At 41.9% G+C, this 16,215-nt stretch overlaps 1 protein-coding gene across 2 annotated transcripts; it reads left to right on the forward strand.

Moving 5' to 3' along the window:
* The first annotated feature begins 606 nt into the window (after positions 1-606).
* On the forward strand, positions 607-14,092 carry LOC134293492 (transmembrane protein 45B-like). 2 transcript variants are annotated; one of them, XM_062961193.1, is made up of 6 exons: positions 607-2,141; positions 8,479-8,672; positions 9,597-9,809; positions 11,913-12,097; positions 12,994-13,139; positions 13,860-14,092. In XM_062961193.1, exons 2-6 carry the CDS (start codon positions 8,489-8,491, stop codon positions 13,975-13,977), a joined length of 846 nt encoding a protein of 281 aa, XP_062817263.1. In that variant the 5' UTR covers positions 607-2,141; positions 8,479-8,488; the 3' UTR covers positions 13,978-14,092. The 2 variants fall into 2 exon arrangements, with proteins under 2 accessions (XP_062817263.1, XP_062817262.1); XM_062961192.1 differs by lacking the exon at positions 607-2,141 and having other exon boundaries at positions 3,570-8,672.
* The last annotated feature ends 2,123 nt before the right edge of the window (positions 14,093-16,215 follow it).

A 16,215-nucleotide genomic window follows, 5' to 3' on the forward strand; every position in this document is an offset into this window, starting at 1 on the left:
TTCTGCTCCCGGGATTTGAACAAGTTCCAAAATGCCTTCGATGTTTAGTTGTTGCTGGATTGATCTATCTGTCCATTCCATAATAGTCCCATTGTTGTTGTCTTGCCATTTTATACTGCACTTTATTGTCCATTCAACTGGGAAATTTCCTTTCCCCATTTCGTAACACTCTGCACTTTGCCTGGGATCTACGACTTAGTCTCCTGTTTTTAATACTGTATCCTGCTTGTTGATTTTAATGATTGTTTTTATTGATGTTGATGTTTTTTACTGGGATAATTGTTTTATTGCTTTGTTACTGTTTTTTGTTTGTTTTATTGGGCCAGGCCCCATGTAAGCCGCCCCGAGTCCCTTCGGGGAGATGGGGCGGGGTATAAAAATAAAGTTGTTGTTGTTATTATTATTATTATTATTATTATTATTATTATTATTGACACAACGACGTTGTATGACACAGCAAACAAGATAGTTATGCTGGATTTTGTTTCACAAAATCATAAGTCGAACACTTCCCAAGTGTCTAGGACTGTGTGATGTATTTTCGGATGATGCGTGCAGATCCCAGCAGGGTGGCCTTTTGCAGTTGGCAGATCGTAATTTTGTCAATGTCTATTGTTTCCTGAGATCTTTTGGCACGGCACTCAGTGTGCCCATCACCACCGGGACCACCTGCACTGGTTTCTGCCAGAGTCTTTGAAGTTCAATCTTGAGGTCCTGATAGCGGCTGAGTTTTTCCTGTTGTTTTTCATCAATGCGACTGTCACCTGGGATGGCAACATCAATTATCCAAACCTTGTTCTTTTCCACAACTGTGATGTCTGGTGTGTTGTGTTCCAGAACTTTGTCAGTCTGGATTCGGAAGTCCCACAGTATCTTTGCGTGCTCATTTTCCACGACCTTTGCTGGTTTGTGATCCCACCAGTTCTTTGCTGCTGGCAGGTGGTACTTGAGGTGGTACTTAAGGAGAAGACCTGGCTGTGGCTCACGAATGGGACCCTGAAGAAGAAGACAGAAGGCCTGATCCTTGCAGCCCAGGAGCAAGCCATCAGAACAAATGCAATTAAGGCCAAGATCGAAAAACCAGCTGATGACCCAAAATGCAGACTGTGCAAGGAAGCTGACAAAACCATTGATCATATCCTCAGCTGCTGTAAGAAAATTGCACAGACAGACTACAAACAGAGGCACAACTGTGTGGCCCAAATGATCCATTATTATTATTATTATTATTATTATTATTATTATTATTATTATTAGTTCAGCAGCTCAGCGCTTTAATGCACTGTGCACCAGGGGCCCCTTAGCAAAGGGAATCATACTGTTATATCCCCAATTGTCCTTTTTCAGGTTCTGTCTTACCATCACATGTGTTTCTCTCTTCAGGTTTTCGCCCCTTGTTGCCTACATTCGTAACCATCACACAGTGAACCCTTTTCTCCACCCACTCTGTATTACATTTTTTTTAAAAAATCAGGGAAAACTTCAATCTCCAGAAGCCAAGATGACTATGGACCTCATCCCATTTTGTGGGGAAAGCCGGGGAATTTTAAACCCCTTTGCCATGATAAGTCTTTCCTACACCTTCCTTCCCTCCATGATACCAGTGCAATTTTAACCCCTTTGCCATGATCCCCTCCTGCTAGGCTTCCCTCCCCTCCATTAGACCAATGTTATGTTAGAAAGCTAGCAAGATCACAATTGCAATCCTAGATTACTATTAAGGACAGTGACAGCAAAGTGGTGAGGCATGTCCATTCATCCACGTTACTGAAATGATCCAACGCAGCCAAATCTGTCAGATCCCATCACATATGCATGGAGCAATAAAGTGCAGGATCTTGGCTCATGCAGTTCTTCCACTATTGAGACACCTCATGTGCTATTTCCATAATGATCATTATCGAATTGCTTTCTTCCTTCAACTATATAAGTTTTGAGAAATTAAAAGAGAGTCAAAGTAATTAAATGGCATTGGCTATGCAGTCCCCTCCTGTTCTCCACCCACATTTTTTGGAATTGCAAAGACCAAGTCAGTTCAGGACCAGTCCCATCTCAGCAGCTGCAAACTGTGGGTCGTCATTGTCCTAGAAAGCTTATCTTCCTTAAGAGAAGGAAGCAACGCACCTGGAAACCTGGAACAGGTATGAAGGGGCACCATTCCCCTAGAAGTATAGAGACCACTTTGATGCTGGCCAGTGGATTCCCATCATCCATGGAAAATAAGAGCCAGTATTTAGATTTAATCAATTTTTCAGACTTGTCCCATTGGTGTTGCTTATTGTGTTGCTTGTGCTCTGATTAACTGAAACTTATTTATTATTTATTATTATCATCATTATTATTGATAACAAGATACACAGCCATCAAGATCATTATGCTGACTGTAGTGTTGGATCACACGTCAGACACTTCCCGAGTATCTATGTGAGGTACAGTAGAGTCTCACTAATCCAAGCCTCGCTTATCCAAGCCTCTGGATAATCCAAGCCGTTTTTGTAGTCAATGTTGTGATATTTTGGTGCTAAATTCGTAAATACAGTAATTACAACATAACATTACTGCGTATTGAACTACTTTTTCTGTCAAATTTGTTGTATAACATGACGTTTTGGTGCTTAATTTGTGAAATCATAACCTAATTTGATGTTTAATAGGCTTTTCCTTAATCCCTCCTTATTATCCAAGTTATTCGCTTATCCAAGCTTCTGCCGGCCCGTTTAGCTTGGATTAGTGAGACTCTACTGTATTGGCGAATAATGCATGTAGGGTGGCCTTTTGTAGCTGACAGATGGTAACTTTGTCGGCACCAATTGTTTTTAAGTGCTGGCCAAGGTCTTTAAGCACTGCATTCATTGTGCTGATCACCACTAGGACCACTTTTACTGGCTTGTGCCAGAGTATTTGCAGTTTGATCTTTAAATCCTCACATTGTGTCAGCTTTTCCAGTTGCTTCTCGTCAATTCTGCTGTTGCCTGGGGTTGCAATATCAACAATCCATACTTCGTTTTTTCCCCACAATCGTGAGATCAGGAATATTGTGCTGAATTTGGAAGTCCCAAAGCAGTTTGGCATGTTTATTTTCTTTATTATTATTTTTATTGTAAACAAACAAGCAAACACAGCAAACAAGATAGATATGCTGGATTTCAATTATTATTATTATTATTATTATTATTATTATTATTATTATTATTATTATTTTATTATGACACAGCAAGATATGCTGGATTTCATATCACAAAATCACAAGTCGAACACTTCCCAAGTGTCTAGGGCTGTGTGATGTATTTTCAGATGATGCGTGCAGATCCCAGCAGGGTGGCCTTTTGCAGTTGGCAGATCGTAATTTTGTCAATGTCTATTGTTTCCAAATGCCGGCTGAGATCTTTTGGCATGGCACCCAGTGTGCCTATCACCACCGGGACCACCTGCACTGGTTTCTGCCGGAGTCTTTGAAGTTCAATCTTGAGGTCCTGATAGCGGCTGAGTTTTTCTTGTTGTTTTTCGTCAATGCGACTGTCACCTGGGATGGCAACATCAATGATCCAAACCTTTTTCTTTTCCACAACTGTGATGTCTGGTGTGTTGTGTTCCAGAACTTTGTCAGTCTGGATTCAGAAGTCCCACAGTATCTTTGCATGCTCATTTTCATTATTATTATTATTTGCTAAATACAGTAGAGTCTCACTTATCCAACATAAATGGGCCGGCAGAATGTTGGATAATAAGGAGGCATTAAGGAAAAGCCTATTAAACATCAAATTAGGTTATGATTTTACTAATGAAGCACCAAAACATCATGTTATACAACAAATTTGACAGAAAAGTAGTTCAATATGCAGTAATGCTATGTAGTAATTACTGTATTTACGAATTTAGCACCAAAATATCACGATGTATTGAAAACATTGACTACAAAAATGTGTTGGATAATCCAGAACGTTGGATAAGCGAGAGTTGGATAAGTGAGACTCTACTGTATTTGTAAACTGTTACTTAAGGAGAATCAATATTTCATGCATTGGATTACTTTTTAAAGAAAAACACCTCTGAGTAATATCTTATCAGTAGCCACAGATGGTGCTCCAGCGATGGTAGGGCACTACAGGGGTTTTCTTGCATATTTTAAAAAGGAGGTGCCGAATGCATTCATAGTACACTGTATCATCCATCGTCAACATCTAGTTGCCAAAAATTTAAGCGCACGCCTACATAATTCATTACAATATGTAATTAAAGCTACCAATACAATCAGAAGCAAATAATTGAATGGCAGATTATTTAAACATTAAATATTACTCAATGCCCCCTGGATTTTTTTTTTAATTTTAATAGCAATTAGAAAGAAAGATATATGTATTAATGCATATTGCAAATGCACCTGTGGCCATCACCGCCCCCCTGGATCGCTGCAGCGCCCACCAATCACGGGCCTAGACTATAAATATGTATCCCGGTATCAACTGAGTATGCACTTACCGATTAATTAACTGCAATTTCACTTATTCAAATATTCAAGTTAATCTTGTTGGTAGCAATTGTTTTCATAAGTTCCCATGTTTAGCATTCCACCTTTGGCCAGCAAATCCTGAAAATGCTTCCAGTTACACAACTGGGAGATGCTGGGAATAAAGTTTGCTCTAACTATAAAACAGGGTTCCCCAAGAGAGGCTGAAGCTAATAAATGGTGTACCTGTATTAGTAATATTTGAAGAGGGACATTATGTTTATGAGCCTTTGAACTAATGCCAGAAGCCACTGATGACAAACAACAAAACTGCTGACCTTGGTTTTGAAAAAAGGTAACAAAACCTAAACGCATTCAGAGCAAATGCTGTTTATTGATTCATGCATTGGATTTGAAGCTGGTTTCTCTGCATGGTTTGATACATATTCTGCTCAGCGGTGGCTGGCTTCTGTTTGCAGAAATTTCAGAATTTAAGCTCTATTCTGCAAATTCTCTTAGGATCATTTCTCCCTTTTAGCTTGGGAGTTGCCATCTTAGTATTGCTGCACTTCCAACATTTTACTTACAAGGAAGCTGCCAAGAAGAGAAAGTAAGTGGAGGAGAAAAGGTGCCTGAGGCCAAAAACAGGACTATAATTGTTTGTTCGCTGTTCTTGGAGCGATGCCTCATGTTTGTGTAACTCAAGGTAACTCAAGTTAAGGTAAGGTTTTCCCCTGATATTAAGTCCAGTCTTGACCGACTCTAGGGGTTGGTACTCATCTCCATTTCTAAGCCGAAGAGCCGGCGTTGTCCATAGACACCTCCAAGGTCATGTGGCTGGAATGACTGCATGGAGCGCCGTTACCTTCCCGCCAGAGCGGTACCTATTGATCTACTCACATTTGCATGTTTTCGAACTACTAGGTTGGCAGGAGCTGGGGCTAACAGCGGGTGCTCATTCCACTCCCGGGATTTGAACCTGACACCTTTTGGTCCGCAAGTTCAGCAGCTCAGTGCTTTAACACACTTCGCCACGGGGACTCTTGCATAACTCAAAAATACAAGCAAATCAGAACCATGCCAGCAGAAATTGTTTTTTTTATGCTCTCAATTTGAAGATAATTGACTATGGCCCAATCTACACTGCCATATAATCCAGATTATCTGCTTCAAACTGGATTATGTGATAGTCTAGATCCATCCTAAAAAGGACTAGGTTTCTCGCCTTCCCTGAAAATCCGATCCAGGAGCCCATTCTATATCTTCTTACTTCACAGGTATGACACTACAATTTCATTGTAATTGCCACAGTTGCAGCTTATAAATCCTGGGATTTATAGTTTGTTGAGGTACTTTGGGAGAGGACTCTAAATGCTCCTTCCTTGAACTGGAAATCCCACAATTCTAGAAGATGTTGCCGTGGCAGTTCAAAGGGAATCATGGCACCATAATTGTGTTGTGTGAAAGGGTCCCCATTCTTTCTCCTCCCTAAATCGAATAAGACAACATTTGAAGAAGATTTGTTGAATCAATTGGAATTTGGTAAAGTCAGCATTGACATAAATCCCACTGATTTAATAAGTCTGATCTTGATGGCCTCTTTCTGTCTCCATTCATTGATTCAGAGAAGCTGAAGGAAGGAGAAGCGAAAACAACTTGACCATGATATTTTGCCTTTCTTGTTCATAGATAAGACTAATGGGAAATGCAAATAAAGCCTAACATTCCTAATGTAACAGGAAGGAAAACAAGAAAGTTTATATCCACAGTCTCATCATCACAAAGTTTTGGGGTATTATTCGATGCTTACTCTTGCCCTTTTCGCGAAAGTGCCACTGTCCTCATCACGGAGGCTAAGTTTTCACAAGTGAAATAACGTGTCCTTACCTGGATCCCAATTCTGTTGACATACATACCTCTTTTTGATGCCTAGGATATATATATATTTTAAAAAAAACAACAACATCCAGTTTGCTCCTTTTGGGGAAGGAAAAACATTTTTAAAAACCTGTGGTTTGATTCCTGAATAAGGATTGCGATGGAACTAGAGGTGAAGGATGGGGAGAAGGCTGGACTGCTTTGGTGGGAAGTCATCTGGTTGTCCCTCCATCATTTTCACTATGGAAGGGGAGAACTCCCTTGTTTGCATTAACATCCTGGAAAAGGCGATGTTGCCTTCAAAAATATATTAGCTGGTGTTTAAGGTAAAGGTAAAGCTTTTCCCCAGGTGTTTGCAAGTCAGCATTTCACCTCCCCAATCTCTACCCCAACCTCCCCAATCTCTTGCTTTACAGAAGCCCAAGTGGGCAATCAGAACAAAGTAATACAAGGAAATTTATTTATTTACAGTATTTATATTCCGCCCTTCTCACCCCGAAGGGGACTCAGGGCGGATTACAATGAACACATATATGGCAAACATTCAATGCCAACAGACAAACAACATTCAGTTTTTAGACAGACACAGAGGCATTTTTTAAACATCTTTCCAGCTTCACGGTTCTGGCCACAGGGGGAGCTGTTGCTTCACCGTCCATTGGTGGCTGTTCTTCCTCTTCTTTTCCTCGTGAGCAGTTTTATGGTGTTGTAGATTAGTTAAATTAGCCTCCCGCATAAAGCGTACCTAAATTTTCCCTACTTGACAGATGCAACTGTCTTTCGGGGTTGCTAGGTCAACAGCAAGCCGGGGCTATTTTTTTTTTTTTTTATGGTCGGAGGCTTAAGCCGACCCGGGCTTCAAACTCATAACCTCTCAGTCAGTAGTGATTTATAGCAGCTGGTTACTAGCCAGCTGCGCCACAGCCCGGCCCCCAATACTGTCCAATGTCCAATACTGTATTTCTTTTGTTGTAACCACCTCATCACTTTGAGAAATTTACTCCTCTTCATAGGACACTTCAGCCTCTTTTCAAACACTGAGAGGCATGGAACTCATCACATGTTCCGGGGCTGAAAAGAGGCAGAAACATCCTGAAAGGAGGGAACTCTGAACACGGGTCAGCAGTTGTGTTCAAAGCTCCTACCTCCCACTTTACTCCCATGTTTCCAACTGAAAAACAGGTGGGATGGGAACCATGAAAGATTCCAGTCCTGTTTCATTGCTCAACCATCAGCAGTCTCTTGTATCCTATGGGGTTTGATGCAGAACAATATGATCCCATGGAAAGATGTGAATTTAGTCTGGTGTCAGTCTCCTTTAATGTAAGGGGGTTTGGGCAGGGCTTTCGGATATTGTTTCTCATGATTTTTTAAAAAAGTAATACTGACCTCCTGATGAATGAAATTGGATGTATTACCAGCTCTTAAGTTTACACGTGTGAATGTGATGGGGAGGCAGAACTCGAAACAGGACTGCTGATGATGTAAGAGGTTCGATTGTCTATGCGAAAAGAATGGTTAACCATGAGTTCCCCTCTCAATGTCATGAGGTTGTAAAATGCCATTAATTGTAAGACACACACTAAGCTCAGTACCACTAAGAAAAAAGAGCTTTGTTTATATATATTCCTGATTCTATGACATGTTCCATTTTTAGAGATGTTTATGGGGGGGGGTGTGTCTTAGAATCAAAGAAATACAGTATGTGTCTGCCTTGTTGGAATCCACCAAAACAAAAACAAAACTCTTGGAGCTGCATTAAATGGCATTATATGGCAGTGGAGATGGAGCTTAGAGAAGAATCCCATTCTTTCCTAGCTTTAGCTTTATTGTATTGTTTTAGGGCCCGGTTTCCATCATGGAGTTTTAAATTCATGTCTTGTGCTCGCTATATTTTAATCTTTGATTTGTGCAATTTAATATAGCAATATATATGTAGGAATTTGATTTAATATGTGTATATTATAATGTTTATGATGACTGTATGTGTTTTAGCTATATTGTAACCCACCTCGAGCAATAAAGAGAGGCTGTCACATCGCCAGAAGGTCTGGTGCCCAATCAGTTGCACAACTGTTTTTAGCATTTCGTTATGAAGTCTATTACCAAGATACTGAATTGGGTTTCCAATTTCTTCCTTGTTGGTTCCAAAGGTTGATCTGAATGGCAAACTTTAAGGGCCATGCACTTCCAGGCAGTTTCTTCTTACTCTTTGGCCTTTGGTGGCCAGTGAAATTTGCACTGAAACACCACAGCATGAAACTGAAAAAAAAGGGCCGTGCACATCGTAGCTTCAATCGTCTGGAGATTGTTGAAGGAGCTGTCAAAGTCATCTTTGCGATGATAGGTGAGCTAAAGCATGACAATCCACCAAATACAATGTAAGGTAAAGGTAAAGGTTTCCCCTGACGTTAAGTCCAGTCGTGACCGACTCTGTGGGTTAGTGCTCATCTCCATTTCTAAGCCAAAGAGCCGGCGTTGTTCATAGACATCTCCAAGGTCATGTGGCCGGCATGACTGCATGGAGCACCGTTACCTTCCCGCCAGAGCGCTACCTATTGATCTTCTTACATTGGCATGTTTTCAAACTACTAGGTTGGCAGGAGCTGGGGCTAACAGCAGGTACTCATTCTGCTCCCGGGATTTGAACCTGGGACCTTTTGGTCTACAAGTTCAGCTGCTCAGCGCTTTAACACACTGTGCCACCAGGGGCCCCTAAATACAATGTGCAAACATCAAAAATGAACAGACAAGCATTGCATTGTTTTTTGAAACAATATGAAAGTTACGCTTCTCCTGATGTTGAGGAAAATTCGTCCAAAGAGAGACCAAAACCAGAAGACTATTTGGGAATTGCAAAGGAGAGATTTCGTGGTGCACGTCTGCATTCGACTTTGGACAACTTCCAGAATCCACCATGTCGTTGCCAACTGGGAAATTCTAAAAATACATTTCTCTGGGTAACGGGCGCTGTTTTGACTCCCTAATATTTCTCAACCACTGATAAATAGAAACCTTTCTGCCATTTATCAGTGGTTGAGAAATATTAGGGAGTCAAAACAGCGCCCGTTACCCAGAGAAATGTATTTTTAGAACTTCCCAGTTGGCAACGACATGGTGGATTCTGGAAGTCGTCCAAAGTTGAATGCAGACGTGCTCCACGAAATCTCTCCTTTGCAATTCCCAAATAGTCTTCTGATTTTGGTCTCTCTTTGGACAAATTTTCCTTTCGGAGAGATCCATTCATGTTTTTCCTCTCTCTTTTCTGTAGGGATCCTTGCCGAGCAGTTTGTTCCAGACGGTCCCCACTTGTACCTCTACACCAGAGAGCCATGGGGTTGGGTGAAGTTGATGAACTGGCAACACTCCACCATGTACCTGTTCTTTGGCCTGTCGGGGGTCGTCGATGTCCTCACCTATAGCCCAGCTAGACTGCCTTTAGGGCTGGATCGGCTCATGCTGGCCATTGCCGCCTTTGTCGAAGGTTGGTGCCACTGCAGTGATTTTGAATGGCTCCTAGACATTGTGTAGCTATCTCCTCTTTTACTCCTTGATTGTTCTACTTCTCTTTCCAAGAGGACAATCTGGGAATGCTTGTTTCCAGTAGCAAAAGTTTTAGAACTGAAGCCAGCAGAGGATCAGGCAATGCTGCTGGTAAGTAGACTGGGAATGGGTTAACTGGCCAAACCCAAAGGATGCATTGCTTACCAATGGCTCCTCTTCTTCATCCTACAGGGAAGGTGACCATTGGGGTGCCACGGGGTTCGGTCCTGGGCCCAATACTAGTCAACTGCTTTATCAATGACTTGGGTGATGGAATAGAAGACAGGCTGATTAGTAATTAGTAATCAGTGATTACATTTGCAGATGACATCAAACTGGGAGGGAGAGCTAATACCCGGGGCCGGGCTGTGGCACAGCTGGCTAGTAACCAGCTGCTATAAATCACTACTGACCGAGAGGTCATGAGTTCGAAGCCCGGGTCGGGTTAAGCCTCCGACCATTAATAGCCCCGGCTTGCTGTTGACCTATGCAGCCCCGAAAGACAGTTGCACCTGTCAATTAGGGAAATTTAGGGACGCTTTATGCGGGAGGCTAATTTACAACACCATAAAACTGCCAGCAAAACACGAGGAAAGGAATGAGGAAGTACAGCCACTACTGGATGGTGAAGCAACAGCTCCCCCTGTGGCCGGAATCGTGAAGCTGGAAAAATGTTTAAAAAAATGCCTCTGAGTCTGTCTAATGTATGTTGTTTGTCTGTTGGCATTGAATGTTTGCCATATATGTGTTCATTGTAATCCGCCCTGAGTCCCCTTCGGGGTGAGAAAGAAGGGCGGAATATAAATACTGTAAATAAATAAATAATAAATAAATACCCCAGAAAACTGGATCAGAGCCCAAAATAACCTTCACGGATTAGAGCGCTGATTGGCACATACTAACAAAATGAATTTCAACAGGGAAAAATGAACAGGACTACACTGAGGCAACAAACATTAAATGCAAAAATGGTTGATACCTGGTTTCAAAACAGTCCGTGTGAAAGGGATCTAGGAGTCTTAGTAGGCCAAGCTGAACATGAGTAAACACAATTGATGTCATGGCCTATGGCTGTTACAATAGACAATTCGTTCAAAAAGTAAACACAATCCTTATAAGGAACAACTGAGGGAGGGGGTCTATTTAGCTTGGAGAAAAGAAACCTGAGAGTATACATGATAAATATGTATTGTTGAAAGCTTTTTATGGCCGGAACCACTGGGTTGCTGTGAGTCTTTTAGGCTGTATGGCAATGTTCCAGAAGTTTTCTCTCCTGACGTTTCGCCCACATCTGTGGAAAGCATCCTCAGAGGTTGTGGGCAAAAAGTCAGGAGAGAAAGCTTCTGGAACATTGCCATACAGCCTGAAAGACTCAAAGCAACCCATGGTAACTACAGTAGAGTCTCACTTATCCAACTTAAACGGGCCGGCAGAATGTTGGATAAGCGAATATGTTGAATAATAAGGAGGCATTAAGGAAAAGCCTATTAAACATCAAATTAGTTTATGCTTTTACAAATTAAGCACCAAAACATCATGTTATACAACAAATTTGACAGAAAAAGTAGTTCAATATGCAGTAATGCTATGTAGTAATTACTGTATTTATGAATTTAGCACCAAAATATCATGATATATTGAAAACATTGACTACAAAAATGCGTTGGATAATCCAGAACGTTGGATAAGCGAGTGTTGGATAAGTGAGACTCTACTGTATGTTTAAATATTTGAAAGGATGTCACATTGTGGAGGAGAAGATCTTGCTTTCTGCTGCTCTGAAGAGTCCACCTGAACATTAGGGAAAACTTCCTGACTGTAAGAAGAGCTGTTCTGCAGTGGAACTCTCTGCCTTGGAGTACAGTGGAGGCTCATTCTTTGGAGGCTTTTAAACATTGGCTTGATGGCCATCTCCTGGGGGTGCTTTGATGGTGTTTTCCTGCCTGGCTGGGGGTTTGACTAGATGGCCCTTGTGATGTCTTAGAACTCGGTACCCTCTTTTTTGAATGGATGCCATTCTAAAAATGATGTTTCGTTTCCACAGGTGTCCTTCTCTACTTCCACGTCCAGAACCGGCCAATGCTGGACCGTCACATCCACACTCTGCTGCTGATTGCCATCTTTGCCGGAAGCGCCAGCATTCTGTTGGAAGTCTTCCTGCGAGATAACGTTATCCTGGAGCTCTTCCGCTCCACCTTCTGCTTTGTGCAAGGAACCTGGTTTTGGCAGGTTGGCCACCCTCGGATTGCCTTGTTTATTTATTATTTATTTATTTACATTACTTCTATCCCGCCTTTCTCACCTGAGGGGACTCAAGGCGGCTTACAAATTTGGCAAAATTCAGTGCCAATAAACAACAGTACAGTACGATAAAAAATACGGCAATTAAAAACAATGATGCAATAACAATAAAACAATATACAAATATAGAACATATAAAGTGCTTAAAACCAGCTTTCACCTTGTTAAACCCTTATTGCCTAGTATCCCTGATTTTATTTTAAAGATTCAGCACCTGTAAAGGTGTCTGAAAGTGCAGCAAAACGCATGCCTACATCAAACAATTATTAAGAATAAAGTAGGGCATGTGATAAAAAGTTCACTGATCCTGTACTAAGCAGACCTCAAAGATATGCAACATGAGCCTTCTCTTACTTAGAAGTAAATACTTAAAGCAAAATAACTGTGTGTGTATTCAACATATTAGTCTATTTAGCATTAAAAGACAATAAAAACTACAGTACAATCTTTTGAGACTCACTGGGAAAATAACTAGTGTAGGTTTTATTTTACTTTGGGGCTGGGTTGCCTCCAGTGAGGTCCAAGTGGCCAAATGGCTCCACGCAAGTTGCCAGAAGGCACAGCTTTTGTGCAAACATTCAAATGCTCCTGGGGTGGCAGGGATGGACATCTGGGGCTATCGTTGGACTTTGGAGCACCTGGGCATCAATGGCTCATTTTAAAAAATAGTCCAAGTGGCCTTAGAATCTACTAAGGGTGTGAGGGTTGTTTAATCATATTTTCCCACCCCAACTATTTGGAACCAGAACTGACTGCTTACTCTGAGAGTCCCAACATGCCTCTGTTTTTGCATGGAACATCACACATGTTTCTCTTCCATCCAGATTGGCTTTGTGCTGTATCCACCGTTTGGAGGGAAAACCTGGGATGAGTCTGACCACGACAACATGATGTTCGTCACCATGTGCTTCTGCTGGCACTATGCCATAGCTATCTTTATGGTGGTTGCCATTTATACTCTGGTCCACTGGTAGGTTTTCTGGGATATTGGCTCATTTTGCTCCAATCTAGCTTTAGTTGCCTAAGATGGCATTGATCCACGTGATCAGCAATGATCATCCCTCTGCATTATCTTGCCCTCAAATAAAGCAGTCACAGCCCAGGTGCAAACCTGAAAAGGACATCGACAAATAATAATAATAAATAATAAACAAAGCCTCACCTTGTAAAATAGTCAAAGGTAGTTCGGGGAAAATGTAAGCATTGCCAAAGGAATTAATTGCAAACACCAAACAAATAACACTGGCCAACACACATTTTGGTGCCTCACATATTAGCCTTGTTTCTGGGTGTATTTGATCCACGGATTCCAAAAATGGCACCAGTTTCCTTCTCTCGGATCTAGTTTTTGAGATACAGAACATACGCCATGTACCAGAAACCATAAATAAGATATCTAAGAAACTAGAGCTGATGTTGTCCATCCAATGCACTTTTCTTAATCCCCAAATGACCCCAGGAACAGCCATGAAATCCAAGGCAGCAAGAAAAATAATATTTTTGTGGGCTGTGTCATTGGTTACAATTGCAAATACTAAATTCCTTTTGCAATAATTAAAGATTTCTTGTCATGGATAAGAAATGAAATGTAGTAAAGGAATTGGAGGAAGGCATGCTGCTCTTCAGTTGCATTGCCAGAAAAATTACTTTTCATAGCACTAATCAGAGTTACTTTTTTCCCTGTCCATAGCTGTGCCCGGAGATGGAGAACAAGCAATGGGCAAATACAGATCCAGCTCAACCTCCAGAACCAAAAGAACGCAAAAGACTGCTGTGCTTTCCTCTTAAACACCTCCGATGAAGAATGAGCAAAGACGTCAGCCCACATTGCTCTCTTTATGCTTCATTACAAATTAACCCTTCATTTTTCTATTAAATAATAAAGCTGCAATAAAGTAATTACGGCATGACGTCACCATGCAATTCAGCTATTTATTTATTTTTTGAAAACGCTAAATTAAAATTAATTCCTGCTTTGTAAAGTACAGTGTAAAGTAGCACATGAATATGGGGTACTGCAGGAAAGGGAAGGAGACTTCCTTTGGAGTCGTTAAAGGCGCATACTGCTGCTTTAATGTGCTGCGGAGGCAACATTGATGTTTCACCGAATGCAAAACTTGGCGGCTTCTGAGGCTAGAAAGGTTGGAGAACAAAAATTCCTCCCTTAAAACCTCCCTTGGTGATGGAATTCCTTTCTCTACAGTATTGCCCAATTTTCCTATATTAAATCAATATATAGACTGCACTCTGCTGCCCTCCTGTGGCTGAATGGGACACTTCCGCCTGGTGCCAATTTCCTAATTTTCCTATATTAAATCAATATATAGACTGCACTCTGCTGCCCTCCTGCGGCTGAATGGGACACTGCCGCCTGGTGCCAATTGCCCAATTTTCCTATATTACATTAATAAATAGATTGCACTCTGCTGCCCTCCGGTGGCTGAATGGGACACTGCCGCCTGGTGCCAATTGCCCAATTTTCCTATATTAAATTAATAAATAGATTCCACTCTGGTGCCTTCCGGTGGCTGAATGGGACACTGCCGCCCTGTGCCAAATGCCCAATTTTCCTATATTAAATTAATATAGAGATTGCTCTCTGGTGCCCTCCTGTGGCTGAATGGGACACTGCCGCCTGGTGCCAATTGCCCAATTTTCCTATATTACATTAATAAATAGATTGCACTCTGCTGCCCTCCGGTGGCTGAATGGGACACTGCCGCCCTGTGCCAAATGCCCAATTTTCCTATATTAAATTAATATAGAGATTGCTCTCTGGTGCCCTCCTGTGGCTGAGTGGGACACTGCCCCCCTGAGCCAAATGACAGTGGCAGTGTCCCATTCAGCCACAGGGAGGCAGCAGAGTGCAATCTATATATTAATTTAATATAGGAAAATTAGGCAATTGGCACCAGGCGGCAGTGTCCCATTCAGCCACCGGAGGGCACCAGAGAGCAATCTATATATTAATTTAATATAGGAAAATTGGGCATTCAGCATCAGGCAGCAGTGTCCCATTCAGCCACAGGAGGGCACCAGAGAGCAATCTATATATTAATTTAATATAGGAAAATTGGGCATTTGGCAAAGGGCGGCAGTGTCCCCTTCAGCCACAGGAGGGCACCAGAGCGCAATCTCTATATTAATTTAATATAGGAAAATTGGGCAATTGGCATCAGGCGGCAGTGTCCCATTCAGCCGCAGGAGGGCACCAGAGAGCAATCTATATATTAATTTAATATAGAAAAATTGGGCAATTGGCATCAGGCGGCAGTGTCCCATTCAGCCGCAGGAGGGCACCAGAGAGCAATCTATATATTAATTTAATATAGGAAAATTGGGCAATTGGCATCAGGCGGCAGTGTCCCATTCAGCCACAGGAGGGCACCAGAGAGCAATCTATATATTAATTTAATATAGGAAAATTGGGCAATTGGCATCAGGCGGCAGTGTCCCATTCAGCCACAGGAGGGCACCAGAGCGCAATCTCTATATTAATTTAATATAGGAAAATTGGGCATTTGGCAAAGGGCGGCAGTGTCCCATTCAGCCACAGGAGGGCACCAGAGAGCAATCTCTATATTAATTTAATATAGGAAAATTGGGCAATTGGTATCAGGCGGCAGTGTCCCATTCAGCCACAGGAGGGCACCAGAGAGCAATCTATATATTAATTTAATATAGGAAAATTGGGCAATTGGCACAGGGCGGCAGTGTCCCCTTCAGCCACAGGAGGGCAGCAGAGTGCAATCTATTTATTAATGTAATATAGGAAAATTGGGTAATTGGCACCAGGCGGCAGTGTCCCATTCAACCACCGGAGGGCACCAGAGAGCAATCTATATATTAATTTATTGAAGGTTGGGTTGCTGACCTGAAAGCTGCCAGGTTCGAATCCCACTGGGAGGAGTGTGGATGAGCTCCCTCTATCAGCTCCAGCTCCATGCGGGGACATGAGAAAAGCCTCCCACAAGTATGGTAAAACATCAAAACATCCAGGCGTCCCCTGGGCAACATCCTTGCAGATGGCCAATTCTCTCACTCCA

This window comes from Anolis carolinensis, unplaced genomic scaffold (assembly GCF_035594765.1).
Source record: "Anolis carolinensis isolate JA03-04 unplaced genomic scaffold, rAnoCar3.1.pri scaffold_8, whole genome shotgun sequence".
NCBI lineage: Eukaryota > Metazoa > Chordata > Lepidosauria > Squamata > Dactyloidae > Anolis > Anolis carolinensis.

Coding starts and splice junctions, on each gene's coding strand:
- LOC134293492 (XM_062961193.1), top strand. CDS start 8,489: ATGGCAAACTTTAAGGGCCATGCACTTCCAGGCAGTTTCTTCTTACTC. Junction 8,673..9,596: donor AGTCATCTTTGCGATGATAG/GTGAGCTAAAGC, acceptor TCTTTTCTGTAG/GGATCCTTGCCGAGCAGTTT. Junction 9,810..11,912: donor CATTGCCGCCTTTGTCGAAG/GTTGGTGCCACT, acceptor TCGTTTCCACAG/GTGTCCTTCTCTACTTCCAC.